Below are 22,104 nucleotides of genomic sequence, written 5' to 3' on the forward strand. Positions count from 1 at the left end.
CCAGCAGAAGGGCCCTCGTTAACGAGGACAACTCGGCCAACCTCGACAAAACGCTTGAAGGTAGATTGCTATAACAGAGTCAGCCTCTGCTTCTGTCGCCAGGCCAGTCATCTTCCCAACGCCCAAATCCTCCTCCTCGGTCCTCCAGTTTCCTCCTAAAGCTCTCTCAGCTTGTATTTTCCTCCTGCTATTTTTCTTTGCACCATTGTTTGTCGAATTCCCCTCTTTCATTTTTCGCTTCCCTCCTCATATCGCAAGCATTATCGGCAGTCAACTCACCACCATCTCGTCCGAGTCCTAAGGTGAGAGAAATAGGGGTAAGAGAAGTATAACTTGAAGGTTAAGGAGAGCTTTCATTCAGGTAAACCTCGCCATTCGGGAAACCGCGAGCGACTCACGAAACGCAACTTCGGCGTTTCGTATAATGCCGACGCGCGACAAAGGGAGGATAAGAATAAATTGCTGTCGGGTTTTGAATGCCTGCCCTTAACGCCGATAAGAACGAATACATTTCATTCAGAGTCCATTGCGGGGTATTTGCTCCGTGCTGAGTCATTGCTGCTCACAACAAAACAGAACAGCGACCATCATGTCTATTTTCGTTTCAAGCGCTGTTGCTGCTTCTCACAGCAATTTCCTCCTTGAATCCAATGTCCCGCTTTTATTGAATAGCATCGTGGCTCCCCTTTATTCTCGTCGGCGAGATGCTACCATAGGAGACGTTATTCGTTAGAAGATAGTAGTTATCGAATGATTGACAAACTCTGCAATGATTTACTGTAACAACAGTACCACAAGTGATGCTTTGCATGTCGTCAACGCTAGCTAAGGAATAAGAATCGTTCAAAGGAGGAACTGCAGTACTATGGTATTCGGCAAGCAAACATTTCAAAGGAAGATAAGAATGCTTCTTCTTCCCTCTTTCTTGGCATCTTCTTTCATGCAATTAAAATGGTAGTTCAAGGATAGTGAGTTGTTTACTACTTGCTCCAGCGTCATGTCTTCTCTTTCTGTGTCGTTGTCTCCCTCCTTGGCACAACGGCGACAGGGATTGTTGGATGGTTGGTTTTGTTTTTAATATTGAATGACTGATGGACAACATGTATAAGCATAATGACAGTAGAGGGACAGCGTCAAGATGCATGATGCATATCGCCCGGCAGTAGCGATCGACATGACGACAGCAGTGGTGGATGAAAGGAGGTGAACTGCTGCTGCTGTCCCCTTTTTTGCAATTGCGAGTAAACCGAGTAATTAATAAACACCTCAGCTTCTTTGTCCACCACCAGCAGCTTCCTCATCGCGTGCCTTCTGGGTTATGTTCAGTGGCTAGGCTTGCGTCAAAGAAGGCCTTTCTGTTAAAGAGGCGCTAATTGTGCGGCGATATCACAAACAATACATTGTGGCACACGTCAGACCGGGGCTAGGGGCCAAATAATTACCGAAAACGGAAATGAGACCAACTGGACCCTTTTTTTCAATTCCAAAAAGCGGAGGGGGGTATTCCCAAAGCCCCCGTTCCGAATTCCAAATTGTCTTATTCATCTCCACATCCATCTCTCCACCTCGTTATCGACAACGCGCTTCTGTTATCGGCCCATCCTTTGGCAGTCACCCGCGCATCTCTGCCCCCACCACCACTACCTCCACAAAAGAGCATTGCTCGACAAAACGTTTCGCAAGAAACACCATCAAACCCTCGAATCTCCCACCCGGTCGCACGCCGAATCACATCCCGCGCTTGCTCAGTCCCATCAAAATCCGTGGACACTCACGCCCCTCCCGACCTTCTTTGTCATAGCGCAATCGCATCTCTCTTGCAGGCCCGCTATAAAATACGCTCGTTTGTATAACAAGCAACAAGTCCTCGTCTCCTTTGCAACAAAGCTTCCCACAGGCTACACACACGTGTCTTCGTCAACATCCCTTCATTGTCAGTCCTTTGACCAGTTTCTACCCTCGTCTTCACTCGCGACATAGTCACCAACAGCCATGTTCCCCGACCTTCCCGAGCACCTTCAGGCTCTCAATACCATTCCGGGTGACACCCCCCCGTCGTCCGGTATGAACCCAGAGCAAGAAGAAGCCTTTTGGGGGTTCCTCCACGCCGATGAGCTGTTCCGAAACTTTGGCAGCGTGCCATCTCCGCAGGATGAAGAGAAGAAGCAGCAACAAGCTGCCCAGAACCAGATGTCTGCTCCTGCTGCGCCCGCCCCTACCCCTGCCACCGTAGCTACACCAGTTTCATCCGCCAGCAAAGATGACAAGCATTCTGGGCCCACCCTCGAGTCTTTCCTTGCTGCCTACATGGGCCATTCCTCTACCACTGCCCAACAACAGACCGCTGCTCAAACAATAAGCAACTATCTCATGCCTCTTCCTGCTCCTTACACCAACCCTGCTTCCAATGCGCACCACCAGAGCACCATTTTGCCTGCAACATCTGTGACCACCCAGGATGGCGTGTCAAGTGCGAGCACTGTCAGTGCTCACGAAGACTCTCCTACCGATGACAAGCCGTCAGGCGCGAAAAAATTGAAGCAAATGGGCGCAAACCCTAACGACCTCGAAGAGGAGTACGTTATTCTTCTCTGTCTTTTTATTATTCGGTCAACTAATATTGATATTTTAACAGCAAGCGACGAAGAAACACTGAAGCATCTGCTCGTTTCCGAGCCAAGAAGAAGGAGCGCGAGCAAGCCCTTGAGCGACGAGCCAGTACGTCACAATTTCCTTTCAGATGTGTTAGTTATTAAATGGGAAATCTTGCAGAGGAACTTGAAGCCCAGGTCGCCTCTCTTGCCGCCGAAAACAGCTCTCTCCAAAACGAGAACCGATTACTTAAAGCCATCGTTCTGAACGGATCAAACCCTAGTGCAGCTGCTCTTGCTGGTGTCATCGGCGCCGGTCACGACACACAAGGACAGGATGCCCTTCAGGCTGCTTTGGCCGCTTTAGGGAAGAGGAAGCGGGATGAGTAGGGTGAAAAATGTCGTGGCTTGTATCAGTAGATCACGATAGATTGTAAAGGGGTTGTTTATAGCAAGCTAATTGTTTTCGAGTAGATGAGTTACCTTCATTTTTGCCTTTACTTTATCTACTTTGGTTTAAGCTTTCCATCGAATTTCGAATTACAAAAAACAGGTCTTTGTCTTCCTTCAGTCGGTTAAAGCCATACGTCTGAATTCTTGGTTTTTTATACGAATGTTTTGTACGTACAGGAAGAAAAGAAAAAGGGCCGGATGCAGAGATACATTGGCACATATCTCTTTTAGCGAATAACAGGATACAAATGTATCAGAAGGAAGTGCTTTTGCGACCGGCGAATAATCATACAAACACTCTCCTACATACATAATAATAGCGGATGACTGCTGTATTTGGGCAGGTCCTATCGAGGAGACTCGGGAGAAAGGAGCGTATCTCGTATTATGTGCGAGTCGACGAAGCCAATGAAAGTCGGTCATGCTCAGACAAGATGCACAACGTGCAGACTTCATTCAATGTGCTCTGTTAAGCTGTGAAAACAGAAGCAGTAACGGTGAACCCGACAGCATGATTTACATCATTACAATGACACATGTTAATCCTTGCTTACTGAAGAAGCGGACGCTGTGGTAGTGAATAGTCAGGAAAGTAGGCCGTGCGTTGAAACAGTAATAGATGGACAAACCAAGCAGCAGCTGCACATAAGGTATGCTTGGTGTTATACAAATGCATTTAATGCTCTTCATGAAACCCAACAACAATGATGTGCCTCAGCCTATCTCTTGCCCCTAACCACAATCTTCTTCATCTTCGGAGCCTTGGGCTCTCCAGCACTCTCGCCACCACCAATTTTCTTCTTTTCTTTCTCTTCAGCCTTCTCTCGCTTGATCGCCGCAATGATAACTCCCATTGGAATGAGAGGTGAGTTGAACGGCAACCGATCGTCAGGATTAGGGACAGGTGCAGGTGGGAGTGGAGGTCGAGTAGGAAGTTTGACGATTGGTCGAGGGGCTTTTGGAGGCAGTTTAGCCTTGGTTTTGCTCTTCTTTGATGGCTTGCTTGCTGAGACGGAGGAGAAAGGCTGCGGACGTCGGGAGGCAGTAGCAGCAGGATCAAACACAATGGAAGGATTTCGCTGACGGATTTGGTCTGAAATATGTTTGTACAGCTGGGTACGGTTCTTGATGATGGGATTGATAAACCGGCCGTCTTTTACAAATTGCACTTTGACTCGGCCAGGATTCTCCCAATCCGCGGGATGACACCTCTCGGGCTACTTTTGGAATTAGCCTCTCCTACACGCTGCAAGAGCTGACATGACTTACTTCAAGGACACTAGGAAGGCCCAGAGATTTGCAAGCTTCGGCGATCTGAGTTGCTATCGGCCACCAGACAGCCGATGTCCTGGGAACGCGTCGACCAGAGTTGATTGAGACTTTGGCGTCAAAGTACAGCGGATACACGACGTTCCAGCTGGCTCCCATGAGCTCTTGCATTGACACACAATCAGGTACAGCATAACTCACCCCTTGTAGATACTGGGATCGGCTCCAATGTTCACGTTCCCAAACTTTCCTTTCAATTTCTCCAGTCTCTCTTCTTCTGCGGCCTGCAGCTTCATCATATCACCCATAAGTCCTCCCATCGGCGTATTAGGGTTGATTGTCGGTCCTCCGCCCACTACATTTTGGTCTCCATCTCTGACCGCAAGTTTCCCCTTGTCACTCGCACTAAAGCTTGGAGCTGAAGGCGCTGGCGCCTTGGAATTCTCTCCGAATATCCCACGTCCCTGCTCTGCGAGCTTGCTGAAATCCATGTCCCCTTCATCGTCGGAAGTGATCTCTTCGAGGAGCGCTCCGCGGGTACCTGTGTTCGGGAGAGTGGGTCTAGAAGAAGAGGGCAAGGGGAGGTCGGTGTCGTCGTCAAAATAGTCTTCTACGGTGGGCATTGTGGTGTGCGGATCTATGTTGGTGCAGCGAAGGGATATAGGTTGGTGAGAGGTGCGCGGGTGGACGTGTAAATGCCGATAGGTCATAGGCGGGAAATGTCGGGGATAAGTGGGGTGGCGCGTCGTCGGGCCCGGTGGAGGGCCCCACCTGTGATTTCACCATTACCCTCCATCTCGACCTGCCTTCTGCCTATACGCAGTCCTCGTAACGTTTTCCTGCAACTCTCTCCCACTAGTTGACTGGACTGCCTCTTCCTTCCTGCTTTCGCCGCCCAGCTGACTCAATTGTCTTGGTTACTGCGTCTTCGCCACCGCCTGCTTCTACCACCAAACAGTCAACTTCCGCCATGGCTTCCCCAGCCACTCAGACCGCGAATGCCATTGCGGCCATCAACAACCGCTCAAACCTTGTCATCCCGGAGATAGACTTTACCCAGCACCAGCTTGAGAACGGTGAAATCGTTAGCACCACTGAGAGGGTCATCAAAGATGTGAGTATGGTGAGACGATAAAGCGGTGAAGGAGGCGGTGGCGTGTGCGGCGGTGGAAGTTAATCATTCAAAATCGTGGGCGGGAATCGCTATACTGTCCGCGAGAGCACTAGCGAAATCAGCTAGGCTCAAATAACAGTCTATGGTCTATATAATAACTATCCTGAAGCCGTGCGCGCTGACGACATACTCCTTGATTATAGGTTCAAGCCCCAGCGATGTATGTACCGACCGACGACCAATTCTGGTCCACGACGGATAAAACCAAGCCCGATATTGCATTTTTAAAGAACCACTTCTATCGGGAAGGAAGGTTGACTGAGGAGCAAGCTTTGTATATCCTTGAAAAGTTGGTCCATGGCACACTTTCAGCCGGTCCTGGCGATTGCCGATCGCGATGATGGGCAGAAACTGACATGCGGCACAGGGGTGGAGAGCTCTTGAGATCAGAACCAAACTTGCTGGAAGTTGACGCGCCTATCACTGGTAAGTTATGATTAGACTCGTGCATATCGCTGATGGGGTATAGTGTGCGGTGATATTCACGGTCAATATGTGCGTACCATGCTCAATTTTCTAGTGGTTAGTTGCTAAACCTGGGGTAGTACGATTTGATGAAGCTCTTCGAGGTCGGCGGAAACCCGGCAGACACTCGTTATCTCTTCTTGGGAGACTACGTTGATCGAGGATACTTTTCTATTGAGGTATGTCTTATCTGATGTTATTGAAACTTAGGTTAACATGCTTTTTGTAGTGTGTGCTTTATTTGTGGTCGCTCAAGATGTGGTATCCCGATACTCTTTTCCTGCTGAGAGGTAATCACGAGTGCCGACACTTGACCGACTATTTCACCTTCAAGCTAGAGTGCAAGTCTGAACTCCCTGCACTAAACGATTATAATTAACGACATCTTAGGCAAGCACAAGTACTCCGAGACTGTTTACAATGCCTGCATGGAGAGTTTCTGCAACTTGCCGCTGGCGGCAGTTATGAACAAGCAATTCCTGTGCATCCATGGTGGTTTGTCGCCAGAGCTTCATACCCTCGATGATCTGCGATCTGTACGTTTCCCATTTCAATCGAAGAGTGCACGACTCATAAAAATGTCAGATCAATCGGTTCCGAGAGCCTCCCACTCAAGGTCTTATGTGCGATATCCTTTGGGCTGATCCGTTAGAAGACTTTGGCTCAGAAAAGACCAACGAAAACTTTTTGCACAATCATGTCCGAGGTTGCAGTTACTTCTTCACTTATAATGCTGCATGTCAGTTCTTGGAGAGGAACAACCTGCTTTCTGTTATTCGAGCTCACGAGGCTCAAGATGCTGGGTGAGTGTTCAGCGTCTTGAAGTGACTGTTTGAGGGAACAAGCTGAGAAGCGAAGCAAGTTATCGAATGTATCGGAAAACTAAGACCACTGGCTTCCCCTCCGTCATGACCATCTTTTCAGCACCTAACTACCTTGACGTTTACTCTAATAAGGCCGCTGTGTTGAAGTACGAATCAAACGTCATGAAGTGAGTTTCATTATATACATAAGAAGTACTGTCATTTATGGGTTTTTAGCATCCGACAATTCAATTGTACGCCCCATCCTTATTGGCTGCCTAACTTTATGGATGTGTTCACCTGGAGTTTGCCTTTCGTTGGCGAGAAGAGTGAGATATTATGCGTAAGGGTGCGACCCGAGCTGACAATCAGTAGTTACGGACATGCTTATTGCAATCCTCAACTGTTGCACCAAGGAGGAGCTTGAGGAAGAGGAGGAAGAGTTTCCTCTTCATGCTCCTGAGCCTACCGATGCCGAATCTGCAGCGGAAAGACGACAAATCATTAAGAACAAGATTCTTGCTGTTGGTCGCATGTCTCGAGTATTCTCTCTGCTGCGTGAAGAGTCTGAAAGGGTGTCTGAACTTAAGAGTATTTCTGGCTCAAACGCTTTACCCGCTGGCATGCTTGCCAGTGGCGCTGAAGGTATTAAAGAAGCGATCCAGGGCTTTGAGGATGCGAGAAAAAGCGATATCGAGAATGAGAGGCTTCCTCCTGACATCATCGACGTCAGTGTTTTGTATTTTCTGTCATTAAGCATTGCTAATGTGTCAATAGCCCGATGAGGACAAGCCTGCGTCACCTTCTGCCTCTCCCATCATGCCCGCCACCCCTGAAGAGATCCCCAGCGAAATCCCCTACGACTCTCCAATCACCGGTACTCCTCGAACTCCTATCTCCGGCGCTATTGCTTTCGGCTCTCCCGGCTCTCCTGGCACCCCCACCAGCCCTTCCATTGGAGGTCCGCCACTCACTGCTTGGCGACCCGGCCATGGCCGTCGTACATCGTTGGGCACTACCAAGACTAGCCCGAGTACGCGAAGGAGGAGTTTGGAGAATACGATGCACTTGATCCGAGATGTGGTGGGTGGTAAGGATGCCCAAGGTGATGGGCAGTTGGAGAGGCTCGCAGAGGTTATTTCGAGTCCGACGAAGGGCGGTCAAGGCGAGAGAGAGTAGGCGCTGGTTTCGAACGATGGAGTTGTTTGAACGACTTGTTAACGACCTTGGACCCTTTCCTAAATTCTGCAACACACGAACAATTGTCAATCAACATGCATTATAACCACACTGTGTAGCCCCAACAATCCTTCTCTTCTTCGCACTTTGTCCATGTTCTATGAATCTATCCTTCTACGCACATCCTTGAGATGAAAAGACTCTAGAAAGAAGATCGGGAATTTGGTTTGTTCCTCGCTTTGTATGATAAGATACTGTGGATGCATTTTGATATCAAATTGCAAGTCTTCGAACAAGGTCATAACGTCACATTCCATTGATTGCTGACTCCAGTTGATTTACAACGAACATTCATTTTTTCTTTCTCTCAATCAACTCAGACTCGTGCTTTGGCCGAAAGGCGGGTTCTTAACCTAGCGAAGAATACGATCAACAACCAAGCATAGCTCTCAAATTGGTCCTTCGAGACAAATAGGATGCCTAGCCAACTTCTTTCAGCCAAGCCATTCGCGCATCATATATCATAAGCTTACCTTGGCATAACACGGCCTTCAAAATCTGTGCACCCAAACCTTGGTACAACCCTTTAAAGCCCTTCTCGGTATAGACAGCTTTAAGAAGTGGGATAGCCGAGCGGTAATGTTGAGAAGGCGAATGGGTGTGCTTATGCCTATGAGTCTGCTCTAATTCGGTGGAAGGTTCGCTTTCAATTGAAGAGGGCTGCTCGACAATGACGGTAGAGCCTTCGGTAGGAGAGGCTGAAGCGATGGACGCATACGTAGGTGCCTCTCCCTTCTTGATTTCTTCAGAAAGTGGTGGAGGCGATACGACAACCTTTGCCTGGAGTCTTACCTTGGCCTAGCAGTTTGTCAGCCAAGACCAGTCAGCCCCAAACAAATGGAAATAAGAGACGTACAAAGATGTAAGGATAAGTTACAACGGTAGCCAAGGTCTTACTGCCAACTCCAATCCAGAAAGACTCCCAGACATCAAGTTTTTTGGCACCCTTTGCAGCGAGCCTCCATGACTTAAGTCTCTCAAACACACCATAAGTAATGGCGGGGTTTACAGTGAGTACCAGGCCGGGTTTCAGCCCTGTCCAGAGGCCAGTCCATCCAGACTCGGCGATGATTTCTCGAGCAGTCTCAGTTAAAGAAGGACTCTTGTCATTCCATTCGGTTTCCTTTTCTCCGGGAAGGATCTTGGGCCTTGCCGGCGGATCCCACAGCTGTTGTCGGGTAGCAATAACAGAGACTGGAATAGTAAAAATCTGGGCAAGTGCGCCAGCAAGAGCACCTAACAAGAGCTCCGTACTTGTCGACAATGAAGCGCGCTTAGAGGAAGCGGTGAGACGCGCTAGGTATGTCTTCCTTAGAAAGGTATGGAAGAAAAAATAGGTAAATTCTGACATGAGGAGGTTAGCATGTTTAGATCATACAGTTAATCATCGAGAACCTACGCTGAGAGAAAGTTCCTATCATAGTTGCTCCATAGCCATGGAAGACACCGGATATCCCTTCCATATGCACGATCCTTATAAGCATTGTCAACATACCCCACCTTTGCAGTTTCTTTCCGAGCAGCTTCTTCAACTTTATAACCTGTTCCCTCTTCTGCCGTCGACGCGCTTTGCCTTCGACATGTCGTTTTTGTTCTTCTTCAGTCTTCTCCGCGAAGACCTCACCAGATTCGCTGTCGGATTCAATATCCTCTAGAGGGTCGTCGATAGCTTGAAGACGTGTTTTGGCAACATCGATAGGATATACAAGCCTTTGAGCGACGTCAGCGATCAAGTTTTCAGCCATGAAGGGAAAAATACTACGAGTTGGCAAAGACTGAACCGAGAGCACCCGCGAGCGCTGAGCCAAACGGGGTGAGAGTAGGATGGTGTGCAGGTGCCATTATGTCAACGCTATGGAAGACGATGCCGATAGTTTGGAGAAATGTTGCATATATGACCTTAATGATTCGTGGATAGTGTCACCCAGCAAAAAGGGAAAGGGTTGTCACCAGTCGCCAGCCGGCAATTGGATGGCTGTAGCTAACCGGAAGTGCACACGTCACGATATTTGCAAGTAGGATGAGCCACGACCAACTGCTGGTGGCGATCGATGAGGTAGGCATACATTTATTTTATAAGAGCGGATAGATGCAGAACCATCAGCAAACCTGTAAAGCTACGGCCAGGTACGATTATGCCTTGCTTTACTTATTCATATAAGATCAAGCCCCATATCAAAAACAGCTAGGAAATGTATATTCATCATTGATTTAATGTCCCAATTCGTTGTTCGGTCTATTATAAAACGTAAAGCCAGCAACTATACACTGTGGCACACCGGCCAGTTTCACCTGGTTTAAGCCGTCGCCCTTTTGGACCTCCTCCTGACGGCACCACCCTTCACGTAGAAGACAAAGGGGATGGGGGCGATGACCACAGAGAATAAGGCAAGGAAGAGCATACCGTACTGGAACTTGAGATTGTGCTGTGGATTGTTCGATATGAGTCACAGATCATATTTACAGGTTTAAGACACTTACGAGAAGCTGGGTAATCCAGAGAGGAACGGAAGCACCAATGAGAGAACGCTTAAGAATTAGGTCAGCTGATGTTCAATGAAATTCACAATGGGATACCTACAGTCATGTTCTTGGCACTGATGGCAGAAGCAGCGTAGTTGGAATAACTGTCGACGATGTACGTGTTACCGGAGATGTAGATAATGACCATCTACCACATATTAGCTTCAGATACATGGTATGTATGCAAGAACTCCAATACTTACAGAGAAACCGAAAATGATACCACCCACGCAAGGCCCCACCCAAATGATGCCAGGATACGAAGTGAAAGCGAGGATGAACATGGAGACAGGAAGGGTACTGCGCGAAAGATGATCAGAATGCGCGTCTGCGGTTGTTTGCCGACTTACAGTGCACCAAGCATCATGGGATAAAGACGACCCTCTGGGACAACACCATGCTTCTCGCAATGCTTCTTGTACAGCCTTTCTTGGATAGGCATACATAGGTTGGCAATTGCGATACCAATCTGGATATGGGTCAGCAATTAACTCATTACCCACAGATAATGAACATACGATGATAGACACGAAAGAGACACCAGTCATACCCATACTCCAGCCTCGGATCTCCTCAAACGCGATAGGGAAGGCAAAGAAGGTAGAATAGAGCAAAGCATAGATGAAGGAGAGATAAACGGTCTGCCGCGATTGTTAGTTAGCCAGTCATCGAAAGTAAAAGGGCCAAGCTCACGAAGAAGATGATGATAACTTCCTGGAACATAAATACGAGAGGCCTAGTCAAAGCGACCTTGATAGTTTCCTTGAAGGGGGGCCTATGGAGGTCGTGCTCAGAGACGTAAACGGTGGTGTTATTCTCCTTGTTGAGCCGGGCAGCCTTCTTGCGGAGAAGGACAGGGGCAAGAGTCTCGGGAGTGAAGATGCAAAGGATGACACAAGCACCGCAAAGAATGAAGAGGACCCAGTAAATCCATCGCCACTGGCCGGTTTTTTCGGCGATCCATCTATAGTTCGTCAGCATTGGACTTCAAATTTTGAAATTATTCGCTGTCTCACCCGCCAAACAAAGGTCCAAGACAAGGCCCCATACTATACATGATTTATCAGCTTTAACTCCTCTGAACGAACAGAAAGACTCACAAAAGTGTAGAACTAAAGACAGCCATGGGGAAACCTCGTTCCTCGACGGCCCAAACGTCGGAAATGGTACCGCCGACGTTGGTGAATGGGGCAGAGGAAGCAAGACCGGCAATCATACGACCAGCCAACATGGTAGCAATGTTCTTGGCGAGACAGCTGGGCAAGGTGAAGAGAAAGTAGAAGAGCATGCTGACGGCGTAAATGGGTCGACGCCCGACAACTTCGCTTAAAGGTGCAAAGATAAGGGGACCAATACCGAAACCAGCGACGAAGAGGGAGATGGAGATGTAAATGACCTCGTCAGAAACATGAAGAGTCTCAGCGGTGCCGGGAAGGTCACCCGTAGGCATAGCACTACCGAGGGCAACAGCAAGACAGAGAATGGAGGCGGTAGTGGTGGCCCACCTGTAGAATCAATCAGCAAGATGTGGCGGTTGACAGCACGATACGACGGCTGTCGAGGCTTAAGCGCCGAGGTTGTAGTGCATCACGAAATGCAGCAGTGTGGAAGAGAATTACTTACCACTTTCGTCTTTTGGACCACTGCTTTGGTCCCTCCCCCTCGTCAAAATGAACAATAATCCGTTCGTCCGTGCCTTTTTCAACGTCCTTCTCGTTGACCTTTTCGGAAGATTGCTGTCCATGAAGGGTTGAGTCGTCAGAACCGCTAGTGACTTGCTTGCCAGCGTTGGAAATGGCGTTAGGCTCTTCGATTTCTTCTTCATGCAAGATCTCTTCTTGCTGGTTGCTGAAGATGGGCGGGTTGGCGAACTCGGCTTCTACTGGTTCCAGCATTTTGAGGAGGGGGCTCTTTGTATCTGCGTGTCAAGTAAACAAGGTAAATCCAACCAAAAAGCGAAATAGCGGTTCTAGCAACCGGGAGGCCAGGAAAGAGGCAGGAATTTGGAGCGAATAGGGAGTGCATTTGGCAAATGATCAGCTGTACTCTTATATGCCATGAGTATGGAACGGTGGCTGGCAAAACTTGTTGGAAGGAAGCGGGCCAAGTGGGGTTGAATGAGAGCTGACCATTTTCGATTTGGATAATATAAGCAGTTTTGGTCCAGATTCGTAGGAGGATTCGCGAGCAACGCCAGCAGCAGTGGCTCTTTACGGCCGTCGGCCGCGCCAATCTACGGGATAGCGGATTGGACCCAACGGCCGTAAGCAGGGGGATCTGTGCAATGCCGAAGCCTAATGAATGAATTAGCTTCCTTTTGCGTGCCTAATCATAGCAGGTCGCAGTTAAAACCAAGTTATGCGCGCAAAGGCTCATTAGGTGGCGAAGCCCGATGCGAAGCAAATTAAAAAGCGCGGGCGGGAAGGGCGATTCTTGACGAAAGAGGTTGGAAGGTATGGGCGATAGAGGGGTGATAGTGAACAGGTGGAAATAGTGAGGCGCAGTAGGTCTCGGCAGGATAAATATAAAAAGGTGGACTAAGTTGTGGATGAAGAGGACTGGATAATAGCGGTAGGGCGGTCTGTTGCGCTGCTGATAGTCGAAGTTCTTCTTTGGTTATTGAATGAGGAAGGAGCTGTTGAGTTGAAATGACATAAGAAGAGCCAAGGCAAGCAAGCTTGTACCATAATATAGGTTCTTTATCTTCAAAAAATGGATGTGAAAGGGAAGGGCACGAATCGCATTTAAGATCCTCAGTCATTTTATAGGTCGCACGAATGTCGCTGAAAATTATACTTGCTGTTCGCAATGAACGGGGACAGTCATGAATGATTATGTAGCTGTTGAGCTGAGCGGCTGAATATTTGGATAACATGTTGGGTAAACATTTCTTACCATACCTTTTGCAGTTTTTACGGAACATTCAATGACTAATCTGATTGCTGCGGTAATAATAACGTCATTACTTTAATCAACATTTCTTTGGCTTTGGTTTTGGTAAAGGCTCGAGAAAGTTAAGAGCGAAGCAGTTTGCTTATCTATTCATAACAAACAATCACTTATCGATCTTGTGGTTGTTTTGCATACACACGCCCAAAGGAGAATAATGCTTTTCTTCGTAGGGCTTATTTCGGTTACTGGCAGTTAATAAGTAGTCTCCTCCCCATCGTGCACTCAACTCTTATTATGCTCCTATTTTGCTTTACTTTAGCCTAATTTCGCATGCGTTGTTACTGATCAAATAACGAAATAGACAGCCCTTGTCTCCGGCATTATTGTTGTTGACAGTTGTTTGGAGACAGCAAAAGGCATGGCAGAAGGGGCGCCGTCATCTTCTTCCGCTATACATAGATAAAAGAAGACGACGTCAGCTCTTCATAAATAGCCGTCAAGGAGGGCGCCTTGTTCCCTTTTTTGGATCTTCCTTATGTTTGCTGGTCTGAACGGAAAATCGTCCATGAATGACGACGGATGTTTGGATTAGGAGCTCAGTTATTTAATAAACGCACCGCAAGCTCGGCAGCAGCAATGCAGTTTTCCACATCTCACCAAGCATTATTGGACTAATCATGAATGTGAAAATGGACAGAGAGCGAGGGGCTTCCTGTTGAGAGACAGGTAGGTACGCCCATTTTGTCCATGTTGCATGCGGGTTATGGATCCGGCATGAGACAAAGACAGTCGACAGGACATTGCACAGCGATTCGAAAGCTATTTTTTGCGGGCGTATTGTTTTGTGATTCGATGGGATGAGTGATGGGTGCAATTCGATCGCTAAAAAACAAGGCATCTAACAATGGTCCATGTATTTGGGGCATCGGGTTATGCACTGAGCTCCTGATGGGCGCTGGAGGGCGGGACAAAGAAGAAGACAGAAGAAGGCACAACAAACATCCCAAAGGAGGAGCCTCGCATATCCTCCTTCTCCCCCTCCACCGATTGGCTTCTGATAAGGCACGCGACTTGCACGTGGCAGCTCGCGCCATTCGCTAGGTTCGGGCATGTGCACTGACCGCGTCACTTGAAGGGGAAGCAGTCGGCTGCTGTGTTCAAAAGGCAAAAGGGTCGGCGGTCCTGTTCCCTATATAGTCAGCTCCACCGCAGCGCCCTCCCCTCGCTTCTTCCTTCCTTCCTGTACAGTACACGTCAACCCCGCCATGCCCTCCCCCCCTACAGACGTCAACGCAGCTCTTGACATTGCCGGCCACCCAGACAGGTCCACTCGCTCACAGCCACGGCTCAGGCGACTCGCATCGAAACCTCTCAAACTGGCAGCTTCCACCTTCAAGCCCCGCTCTTCACGAGCGCCCTCTCCTTTCCTACCCGATGATCCCTCTTCTACCACCATAAGTACGGCAGCTTCTTCTGCTTCAGGAGGGTGGAAAAAGGGGACTCGGCACCAGCACATATCTCATCAGACAGCGGCCGGGCTCACTCCTGCACAAGTCGCTTCAGCTGCTCGAGGTCCCCGCAAGCCATTAGAAGGAGAGGAACCTGCGGCTTGGCTTAGAGTCAGGGTAGTTAAAGCTGAAGGTCTGGTAGCCAAGGATAGGAGTGGGACAAGTGATCCGTGAATAATTTCGTCAGGAGGGAGAGCCCTATGCTGACGGGAAATGCTTGTTTCGATACAGCTTTTTGAGCCTACTCATGCCCCCTTGTACCCGATACAGCACTCCTGTCGTCAAAAAGACCTTGGACCCTGTTTTCCCAGCCGATACATGTACCTTTGATTTTCCCATTTACCTGAGCTTGGCTGGGGTAGTAGGTGGCAGAGGTTTGGAGGGTGTGCTTTGGGATAAGGTGAACACCTTCTTAAGAATGATTTTGGAATGAACTAAAATGATTATAGGACCTGATGAGGAAAGAGTATATGGGCGAAATAGCGATTCCAGTAGACAAATGGTTCCCCGACGGTCATGCCCATCTCTGGCACGACAATTTACCTGTGAATGCTCCATCTATCTCAATATATTCCGCCCACTTATCGCATACGTAGCTCCTTACTCAACGCATCCTGTCTACCAGACGAAAGCACAAGGTCTCAGGCACCACCACCTTCCAAATCGGGTTCGTGCCTCCAAAGAACACTACCAGCACTGAGGAATCTTTGCGCACCATAAGGCTGGTTTATGCTGCTTTGATGGATCATGGTAGCTTGAGCAGGGGATCTATTGGAGTGCTCGGGGTGCCAGCCGTAAGTATACGTCTATGCCAGCAAGAGTATTAGCTTACTTTTAACAGCACAAGGGCATCGGTACGGTCAAGATGCGCACTCAGCCTGTCGAGCCTTCCCGGCTTGCCAAACTCCAAGGTGCAGCTTCCGCCGTCGCGGGTTCTTTGACGGGAGGTCACAAAATGGTCAACTTGCAGGGCTCTGAAGTCCACCCGGAGGACGAAGATGATGAACCAGATGATGAAGAGGAACTTCTGTCAGACGATGGTATCTCCTCAAGTTCTTCCAATGATGAATTTGAAGACGCCTTAGAGGAAGAAGAAGTCATGATCCTGACCGACTCGCCCTCTACCAATGAGCCTGCTGACATACCTCTGGGCCAGCAAGTACCCGGTCTATCCATTACACCTAGTGATGCACCTGTAGATGACAAGACGCCAAAGACCGCAGGCTACCTCGGCCCTCAAGGCAGACGTAAAGCACATTCTCGCCAAGCCTCATTGCCAATAGGCCAGCTTGAAGCCCAACCCATGGTCAAGTCCAGTTCTGCCGATTCAGCCGTTTCCAGCGCCGGCACGTCTACAACAGGTCTCGTCACGCCTGGCGGTAAAGCGAGGCGACCCTTGTTCAGGCGCGGTAAGTCTAGGGCTGATAGTGGGACGGAGCAAAAGCCTGTTGAGAAGAAGAAGTCCAGAGGGTTCGAGTTCGATGCCAAGCAAGGTAAGGAGGTGCTGGGCATCGTTATTCTGGAGATCAAAGGAGCGACCGATCTCCCCAAGCTGAAAAATGGTGGGTCTATCTAAGCTCTTGAGGCGAAAAACTGACAAGAGGTAGCTTTGCGAGTGTCCTTCGACATGGACCCTTTTGTCGTCATCTCATTTGGCAAGAAGGTCTTCCGAACTCGAGTGATCAGACACTCCCTAAACCCTATTTGGGACGAAAAACTTCTCTTTCACGTTCGCCGACATGAGGCAGGATATCTTGCTCAATTTGCAGTTCTTGATTGGGACAAGGTGTCCGGTAATGATATGATCGGGTCCTGTGTATTACCTGTGAGCGAGCTGATTGCGGATGCGCCCAAGCCTGATCCCCAAACTGGCTTATACGATAAAGAAGTTGATGGAAAGCATGAGATGAAAGAATTCACTGTAAATCCATTGATTCCTGTTTTTAAAAAGCGCTAACACACTGTAGCTGTCAATCTCTACAGACAAGGATAGGGCTTGGGAAGCCAAGCACTCTCCCAAACTTACTGTTCGAGCAAAATACGAGCCCTACGACGCCCTTCGCCAACGTTTCTGGCGTCAATACATAACTCAATACGATGCAGATGATACTGGCGCTCTCTCTTACACCGAACTCACCGCCATGCTCGATTCCCTCGGCTCTACTCTTACTCGTCACACATTGGAAGGTTATTTTTCTATATGCGGTAAAGAGGCGGACAAGGATGAATTGACAATGGAGGAAGTTATCAAGTGTTTGGAAGGGGAGGTGGCGAAGAGTCGGTTTGAAAAGGCCAAGGTTGGCTCAGATGATTCAACGACGGACGCAAGCACTCCCTCTGTAGCTCCGCAACCTGCTCAGGATGGCTTGGGTTTCGTTGGTCCACAAGGAAACATTTCGTCTCCCGTGGATCCTGATGAGCTTGCAGAGTCAATTCGACAGAGCAAGCCTAGAAACCAAAAGGGTGCGGACGGTGATGAGAGTGCAGGTAATCAGACCGTGGTAGGTGGGCCTGGGAGTGTCGTCAGCTCAATCAAGATGCCCCCCGGCGTTCCGTCTGTCAAGGTAGAGCGAACAACCTCATTTGACGGTGGGACTGTCCCAGCCCCAGGTCAACCCGGTGCTGACGGCAATTTCACTCCCCAATCATCATCTGATGCCGACCTTGACGAGACCGATTCTACCCCGTTTGACGATCGCGAACGTGTCATCAATATCAAGACGTGCCCTCTTTGCCATCGTCCTCGCCTTGGCAAAAAATCGGAACAGGATATTGTCACACACCTCGCGATCTGCGCATCCGCTGATTGGAGTCGTGTGGATAGAATTGTAACTGCGAACTACGTGACGAGTAGTCAAGCTCAGCGCAAGTTCTTGAGCAAGATTATGAACAAAATGGCTATTGGAAGCTATGCGTTGGGTGCGAATAGCGCGAATACTATCGTACAGGATCGAATAACTGGGCAGTTGCAGGAAGAGAAGATGGCTGTGAGTTCATTTTTTGTCTGGCAGCGAGCAAGGCTGATCCCTTTTAGGTGTATGTGCGGATGGGCATCAGAGTTTTGTACAAAGGTGCCAAGGGTAGTATGAACGGCGCCAGAGCTCGAAAGCTCTTGAAGTCTCTATCTATCAAACAGGGTCTCAAATATGACTCTCCTTCTTCTGCAGTCGATATTCCCGGCTTCATTGCTTTCCACAATCTCGATATTAATGAAATCCTTGACCCACTCGACTCTTTCAAGACGTTCAACGAGTTCTTCTACCGCAAACTCAAACCAGATGCGAGACCTATTGAAGAACCCGGGAACGATGATAGGCTCGTATCATGTGCGGATTGTAGGCTAATGGCCTTCGAAACGGTGAACGAGGCCACTCAGCTCTGGATCAAGGGGAGGGAGTTTACGATCGGAAGGTTGTTGGGACCAAATTACAAGGACGTAATAGATAGGTATGAGGGCGGAGCTTTGGCCATCTTCCGGTAAGTCTTATTAACGGTCATAAAGATGACAGCTAATAAGAAACAGACTTGCTCCTCAGGATTATCACCGTTTCCACTCTCCGGTCAAGGGCAAGATTGGTAAGATGACGATGATTGATGGGGAATACTACACCGTTAATCCTCAAGCCATCCGATCGCCTCTTGATGTTTATGGCGAAAATGTGAGGAAGGTCGTACCTATTCATAGTGAGAATTTTGGTTTAGTCATGACGGTTTGGGTTGGTGCGATGAGTAGGTCCTAGTTTCTATGTTCTTTAAGAAAATTGTTGACAGTTGATTAGTGGTGGGAAGCATCTTGACGTCTGTGAATGAAGGACAAGAAGTCGAAAGAGGCGATGAGTTGGGATATTTTGCATTTGGTACGTCATTTCCTACAGCTCGCACTATTTGCTAACATAAAACAATCAGGTGGTTCAACCATCGTGTGCATTTTCGAGAAAGATGCCTTGCAATGGGACGACGACCTCCTTCAAAACGGGCGTGCCAGTATTGAGACTCTTGTCCGCATGGGCATGGGTCTAGGTCGTAGCGTACAAAAGCCTTAACAGCCTGACCCCACGCAGATACGCCTCTCCATAGGGAACGAACGTGTACATGTCCTGGGAAACGTTTTGAAGAACATTTTGTATATTAGACAACATAAAGCAAGGGAGGAATATACCAACAACTGTCTTTGGTTATCATATGAAATGCCATCAAAGAATTAAGCTTTTACATAATTGCCATGCTCTGGAAGAAAAAGGAAAGCAGCTTATGGTGAATTGCGAGCATTGGAGCTCCAAGACAAATCGTATTGATCCGAGAGCTGCTTCATCAGAAATGATCAAAAAGAAACAATCCACGGCGATATTCGAAATCGCGACCTCTTGATTCAGACCCTAAGCACACCTGCTAAAGCAAAATATGCCAACGTAATCGTAGTCAAGCGCACTACCACTGTGCTACGCGGACTTACTCCTTTTTTCGAAATCCTCTTTTATATATCGATGTAATGCTTAGAAAATCAACAACCTCCACATTTCATCCTTACGAAGAATGAAGATTGTCATTTTGATGTTCTTCGTATAAATTCTGATTGCTTTGATTTTGTACCAGGCGCAAGCAGCAAACATCATGGGAGGCAATGCGTTCGACACCGCAGCACGTCGACTCTCCCAGGAGGACCACGATGCGCTCACGACTCTCATGATTACCCGCCTTTCGCCATTCTTCAAGGGCATCGCCGTACCCCGTTATGTTGCAGCCAAAAAGAGTCATGGCGATATTGACATTTTGTGCGGTTACGAAAGCGAAATACTTGTTGGAGAAGAAGAATTCGATCCAGAAATTGATGGGGAAAATGCTAAGGTCAAACCTCTGAAAAATTCAAAAGCTGTTACTGGAGAATGGGTCGACGAAATAAGGCAGTTTATTGCCAAGTTGATGGAAGTGATGGAGGCTAAAGCTTGGAGAAGGCGTGGGAGTGATATCAACTTCAGAATCCCTTGTACTATCTTAGATAATCAGGTAGCTGAGGAGCACGAAGTAAGTCTCCAGTGAAGCAATACCCGCCCATGTTGACAAACGGGTAGTTTTACCAAGTTGATCTTGTGTTAATACCCCCCGAAAAACTCGCATTTGTCACTTTTATGACGTCTTACTCTTCAACCAGTATCCTCCTAGGTCGTATCCTCCGTTATTACTCCCATTCCCTAACTATTCACCTCACCCATTTCATCTTCCGCCATACTGCGTATTTCGGGATTCAGCCCATTGACATCACGCTCACCGATGACCCCGAAGTCTTTTGCAGCTGGTTTGGGACAGATTACCAAAAATGGCTTATCCAAGGCAAGAGTTGGAAGTTTGACTGGCAGTTCTGGCAATGGTTGACAGACGTGCCCGATGAGAGTCCGGCTGGGACTGCGTTCAGACGCCTCGCCAGGAAGATTCAGCGAGATGGCGATAAGGCAGTGAAGAGGGCCAAGGGAAAGAGAGATACTTTTGCCGACAAATTTTACGTATGGTTTATGACCAGATCAAAATGGGCGCCTACTGAGGAAGATGAAAATACCTCCACACCTGACGAGGAGAAAGAACATAGCGAACATCCACCCAAACCCACGCCAGCGGAACTTTCAATGATTAACATTGACAAGCCGTTCCCAATGGATAAGGGTGCTGAAGAAGTTCTTGATTTTTGGGGCAAAAGAGCTGAGTATGATGCGCTCTTTGAGCAAAGAAAATTCATGGCAACGCCCATTGCAGAAAGTCAGAGGCTAAAGATGGAGAAGAAGATGAGGACGAAGGCTTTGTTAGACGCCCAAGAAGAGATGATTAAAAAGAACTTTGGAGAGTTATCCATCAAGTAGTCGCGAGCATTATTACGCATGTCATGTAGCTTAACGCAAAAACATATTACGAGTAACAAAACAAGATACATCCCAAGACAAATGTTGCGTATACCTATACAATGTGTTCCCTCGGATCACCATGCTTATCTCACTTGCTCTGTCCGAATCCGAACTTAACCCCTCCCTTTCCCATCCCTTTATCCTGAACAGCTGCAACTTCTCTCTGATCTGCGTTATCCAAGACTTTCGCCGATCCAAAAGTCAATGATATCCGCCTGTTTGGAGAACTTGAAGCGAGCTGATTATGAGCCGACTCAGCCGAACTTGTGGGTGTCTTGGTAGGCTGTCCTGAAGGGGGATGGCCTTGCCTTGACTCGGCAGAACTTGATGGCTCATTTGGGTTCCCTTGAAATGAACCTGTGAAAGTTCTTCTGAAAGATCTGCTTGAGTCTTTTTCAGCGATATCCGGGCCAGAGCTCTCAGGAACGAGTACGTAACTAGGATGGGAGGGTGATATTTGGGTTGGTGCCACCTGGGCCAAAGGGAATGGCGATTGGGCCCTTGATAGAGGTGACATGAAGAGGCTGACGGCCCCTGGAGGAGAAGGTGTGTCCCGCAACCGTGGATCACTTGAAGCACCAGTCATCAAAGCAGAGTTTTGCGAGTCGTTGGTCCCTTGAGAATTCTTGTGTTGGAAATGAAGCTGAGCAATTTGGGCATCATGATCCGCTGCAGGCACTAAAAACTCATCCTCATGAGATTGATTGGCATTGTCATGATTGTCGACCTCTGGCGATGAGCGGGGTGGGAGGATGACATGCGTCGGCATGGACATAGGCAGGTCGGTATCAAATGGCGGGGGAACAGGGAGTGAGAGGGTGTGCGAAGTCATAGTGGTGTCTCCAGTGCCTTGCGTAGGGTTCAAATCAATCGGTAAATGATCTTCATCTAATTGTTAGTTTATCACTTGTTTTTGTGCGTGTTAACTTACGACGTAAGCTAAACTCATTTTCCACTATTTCCCAATGCCCGTCGCTCCTCTGCCTCCTTTTCCTACCTGAGAGATCCTGTGCTTTTTCATAGGCAATATGCTCTACCGCGAAATGGGTCTCCCACTCTATGTATGTAACAAAAGTCTGCCCACAGAAGTCCCATCTAACAAAGTTAGGACATGATAAGGAACGTCGAGAGGAAGGACGTACCGACAAAAGATCACAGGGGGAGAGTTGTGGGGGTCTGCCGCCTGAACTTCCATTTCCAGGCTTCGCTCGACCGTCGATCCTAATGCTTTGGCTATGCCCTGCGAGATATCCCGGATAGAAGTCGGAGATATGTACATGAACGAGAGTTAGAGTA

General features: G+C 48.3%; 9 protein-coding genes and 1 non-coding gene across 10 annotated transcripts in view; 4 read left to right on the forward strand and 6 right to left on the reverse strand.

Annotated features, from left to right (window-relative positions):
• CNBJ1220 (60S ribosomal protein L14) overlaps positions 1-285 on the reverse strand; it is a gene marked incomplete at both ends in the record, with an annotated part of 735 nt that extends 450 nt beyond the window's left edge. Inside the window, 2 exons of the mRNA XM_768034.1 lie at positions 1-68; positions 280-285. The exon at positions 1-68 is cut by the window's left edge and continues 40 nt beyond it. Of these exons, the coding sequence (XP_773127.1) occupies positions 1-68; positions 280-285 (74 nt within the window). The remainder of the gene's footprint in view (positions 69-279) is intronic.
• Positions 286-1,992: 1,707 nt separating this feature from the next.
• Positions 1,993-2,981, forward strand: CNBJ1230 (hypothetical protein; the record flags this gene model as incomplete). The annotated part of the gene is made up of 3 exons (XM_768035.1): positions 1,993-2,576; positions 2,636-2,718; positions 2,773-2,981. 3 exons carry the CDS (start codon positions 1,993-1,995, stop codon positions 2,979-2,981), a joined length of 876 nt encoding a protein of 291 aa, XP_773128.1.
• A 782-nt stretch (positions 2,982-3,763) lies between these two features.
• Positions 3,764-4,936, reverse strand: CNBJ1240 (hypothetical protein; the record flags this gene model as incomplete). Its single annotated transcript, XM_768036.1, has 3 exons — positions 3,764-4,261; positions 4,314-4,461; positions 4,515-4,936. 3 exons carry the CDS (start codon positions 4,934-4,936, stop codon positions 3,764-3,766), a joined length of 1,068 nt encoding a protein of 355 aa, XP_773129.1.
• A 347-nt stretch (positions 4,937-5,283) lies between these two features.
• Positions 5,284-7,934, forward strand: CNBJ1250 (hypothetical protein; the record flags this gene model as incomplete). The annotated part of the gene is made up of 13 exons (XM_768037.1): positions 5,284-5,427; positions 5,631-5,776; positions 5,855-5,913; positions 5,957-5,982; positions 6,033-6,131; positions 6,182-6,297; positions 6,348-6,387; positions 6,426-6,488; positions 6,538-6,755; positions 6,815-6,943; positions 6,993-7,084; positions 7,131-7,483; positions 7,533-7,934. 13 exons carry the CDS (start codon positions 5,284-5,286, stop codon positions 7,932-7,934), a joined length of 1,887 nt encoding a protein of 628 aa, XP_773130.1.
• A 376-nt stretch (positions 7,935-8,310) lies between these two features.
• CNBJ1260 (hypothetical protein) lies at positions 8,311-9,836 on the reverse strand (the record flags this gene model as incomplete). Its single annotated transcript, XM_768038.1, has 5 exons — positions 8,311-8,414; positions 8,468-8,792; positions 8,851-9,338; positions 9,394-9,704; positions 9,757-9,836. The coding sequence occupies 5 exons, from the start codon at positions 9,834-9,836 to the stop codon at positions 8,311-8,313; spliced, it is 1,308 nt and encodes a 435-aa protein (XP_773131.1).
• Positions 9,837-10,291: 455 nt separating this feature from the next.
• On the reverse strand, positions 10,292-12,412 carry CNBJ1270 (hypothetical protein; the record flags this gene model as incomplete). Its single annotated transcript, XM_768039.1, has 10 exons — positions 10,292-10,420; positions 10,476-10,523; positions 10,576-10,665; positions 10,721-10,817; positions 10,868-10,986; positions 11,036-11,158; positions 11,211-11,481; positions 11,534-11,566; positions 11,618-12,022; positions 12,141-12,412. 10 exons carry the CDS (start codon positions 12,410-12,412, stop codon positions 10,292-10,294), a joined length of 1,587 nt encoding a protein of 528 aa, XP_773132.1.
• Positions 12,413-14,674: 2,262 nt separating this feature from the next.
• Positions 14,675-18,960, forward strand: CNBJ1280 (hypothetical protein; the record flags this gene model as incomplete). The annotated part of the gene is made up of 11 exons (XM_768040.1): positions 14,675-15,087; positions 15,149-15,317; positions 15,367-15,462; positions 15,514-15,711; positions 15,759-16,479; positions 16,525-16,838; positions 16,885-17,904; positions 17,952-18,394; positions 18,441-18,646; positions 18,697-18,774; positions 18,824-18,960. The coding sequence occupies 11 exons, from the start codon at positions 14,675-14,677 to the stop codon at positions 18,958-18,960; spliced, it is 3,795 nt and encodes a 1,264-aa protein (XP_773133.1).
• A 290-nt stretch (positions 18,961-19,250) lies between these two features.
• Positions 19,251-19,366, reverse strand: CNBJt100. Its single transcript has 2 exons — positions 19,330-19,366; positions 19,251-19,287 (listed from the first exon to the last, which is right to left on the reverse strand). It is a non-coding gene; the product is annotated as a tRNA-Arg (tRNA).
• Positions 19,367-19,528: 162 nt separating this feature from the next.
• Positions 19,529-20,766, forward strand: CNBJ1290 (hypothetical protein; the record flags this gene model as incomplete). Its single annotated transcript, XM_768041.1, has 2 exons — positions 19,529-19,939; positions 19,987-20,766. The coding sequence occupies 2 exons, from the start codon at positions 19,529-19,531 to the stop codon at positions 20,764-20,766; spliced, it is 1,191 nt and encodes a 396-aa protein (XP_773134.1).
• A 130-nt stretch (positions 20,767-20,896) lies between these two features.
• On the reverse strand, positions 20,897-22,087 carry CNBJ1300 (hypothetical protein; the record flags this gene model as incomplete). Its single annotated transcript, XM_768042.1, has 3 exons — positions 20,897-21,696; positions 21,740-21,903; positions 21,951-22,087. 3 exons carry the CDS (start codon positions 22,085-22,087, stop codon positions 20,897-20,899), a joined length of 1,101 nt encoding a protein of 366 aa, XP_773135.1.
• Between the last annotated feature and the right edge of the window lie 17 nt (positions 22,088-22,104).

This window comes from Cryptococcus neoformans, chromosome 10, assembly GCF_000149385.1.
Source record: "Cryptococcus neoformans var. neoformans B-3501A chromosome 10, whole genome shotgun sequence".
NCBI classification, from domain to species: Eukaryota; Fungi; Basidiomycota; class Tremellomycetes; order Tremellales; family Cryptococcaceae; genus Cryptococcus; species Cryptococcus deneoformans.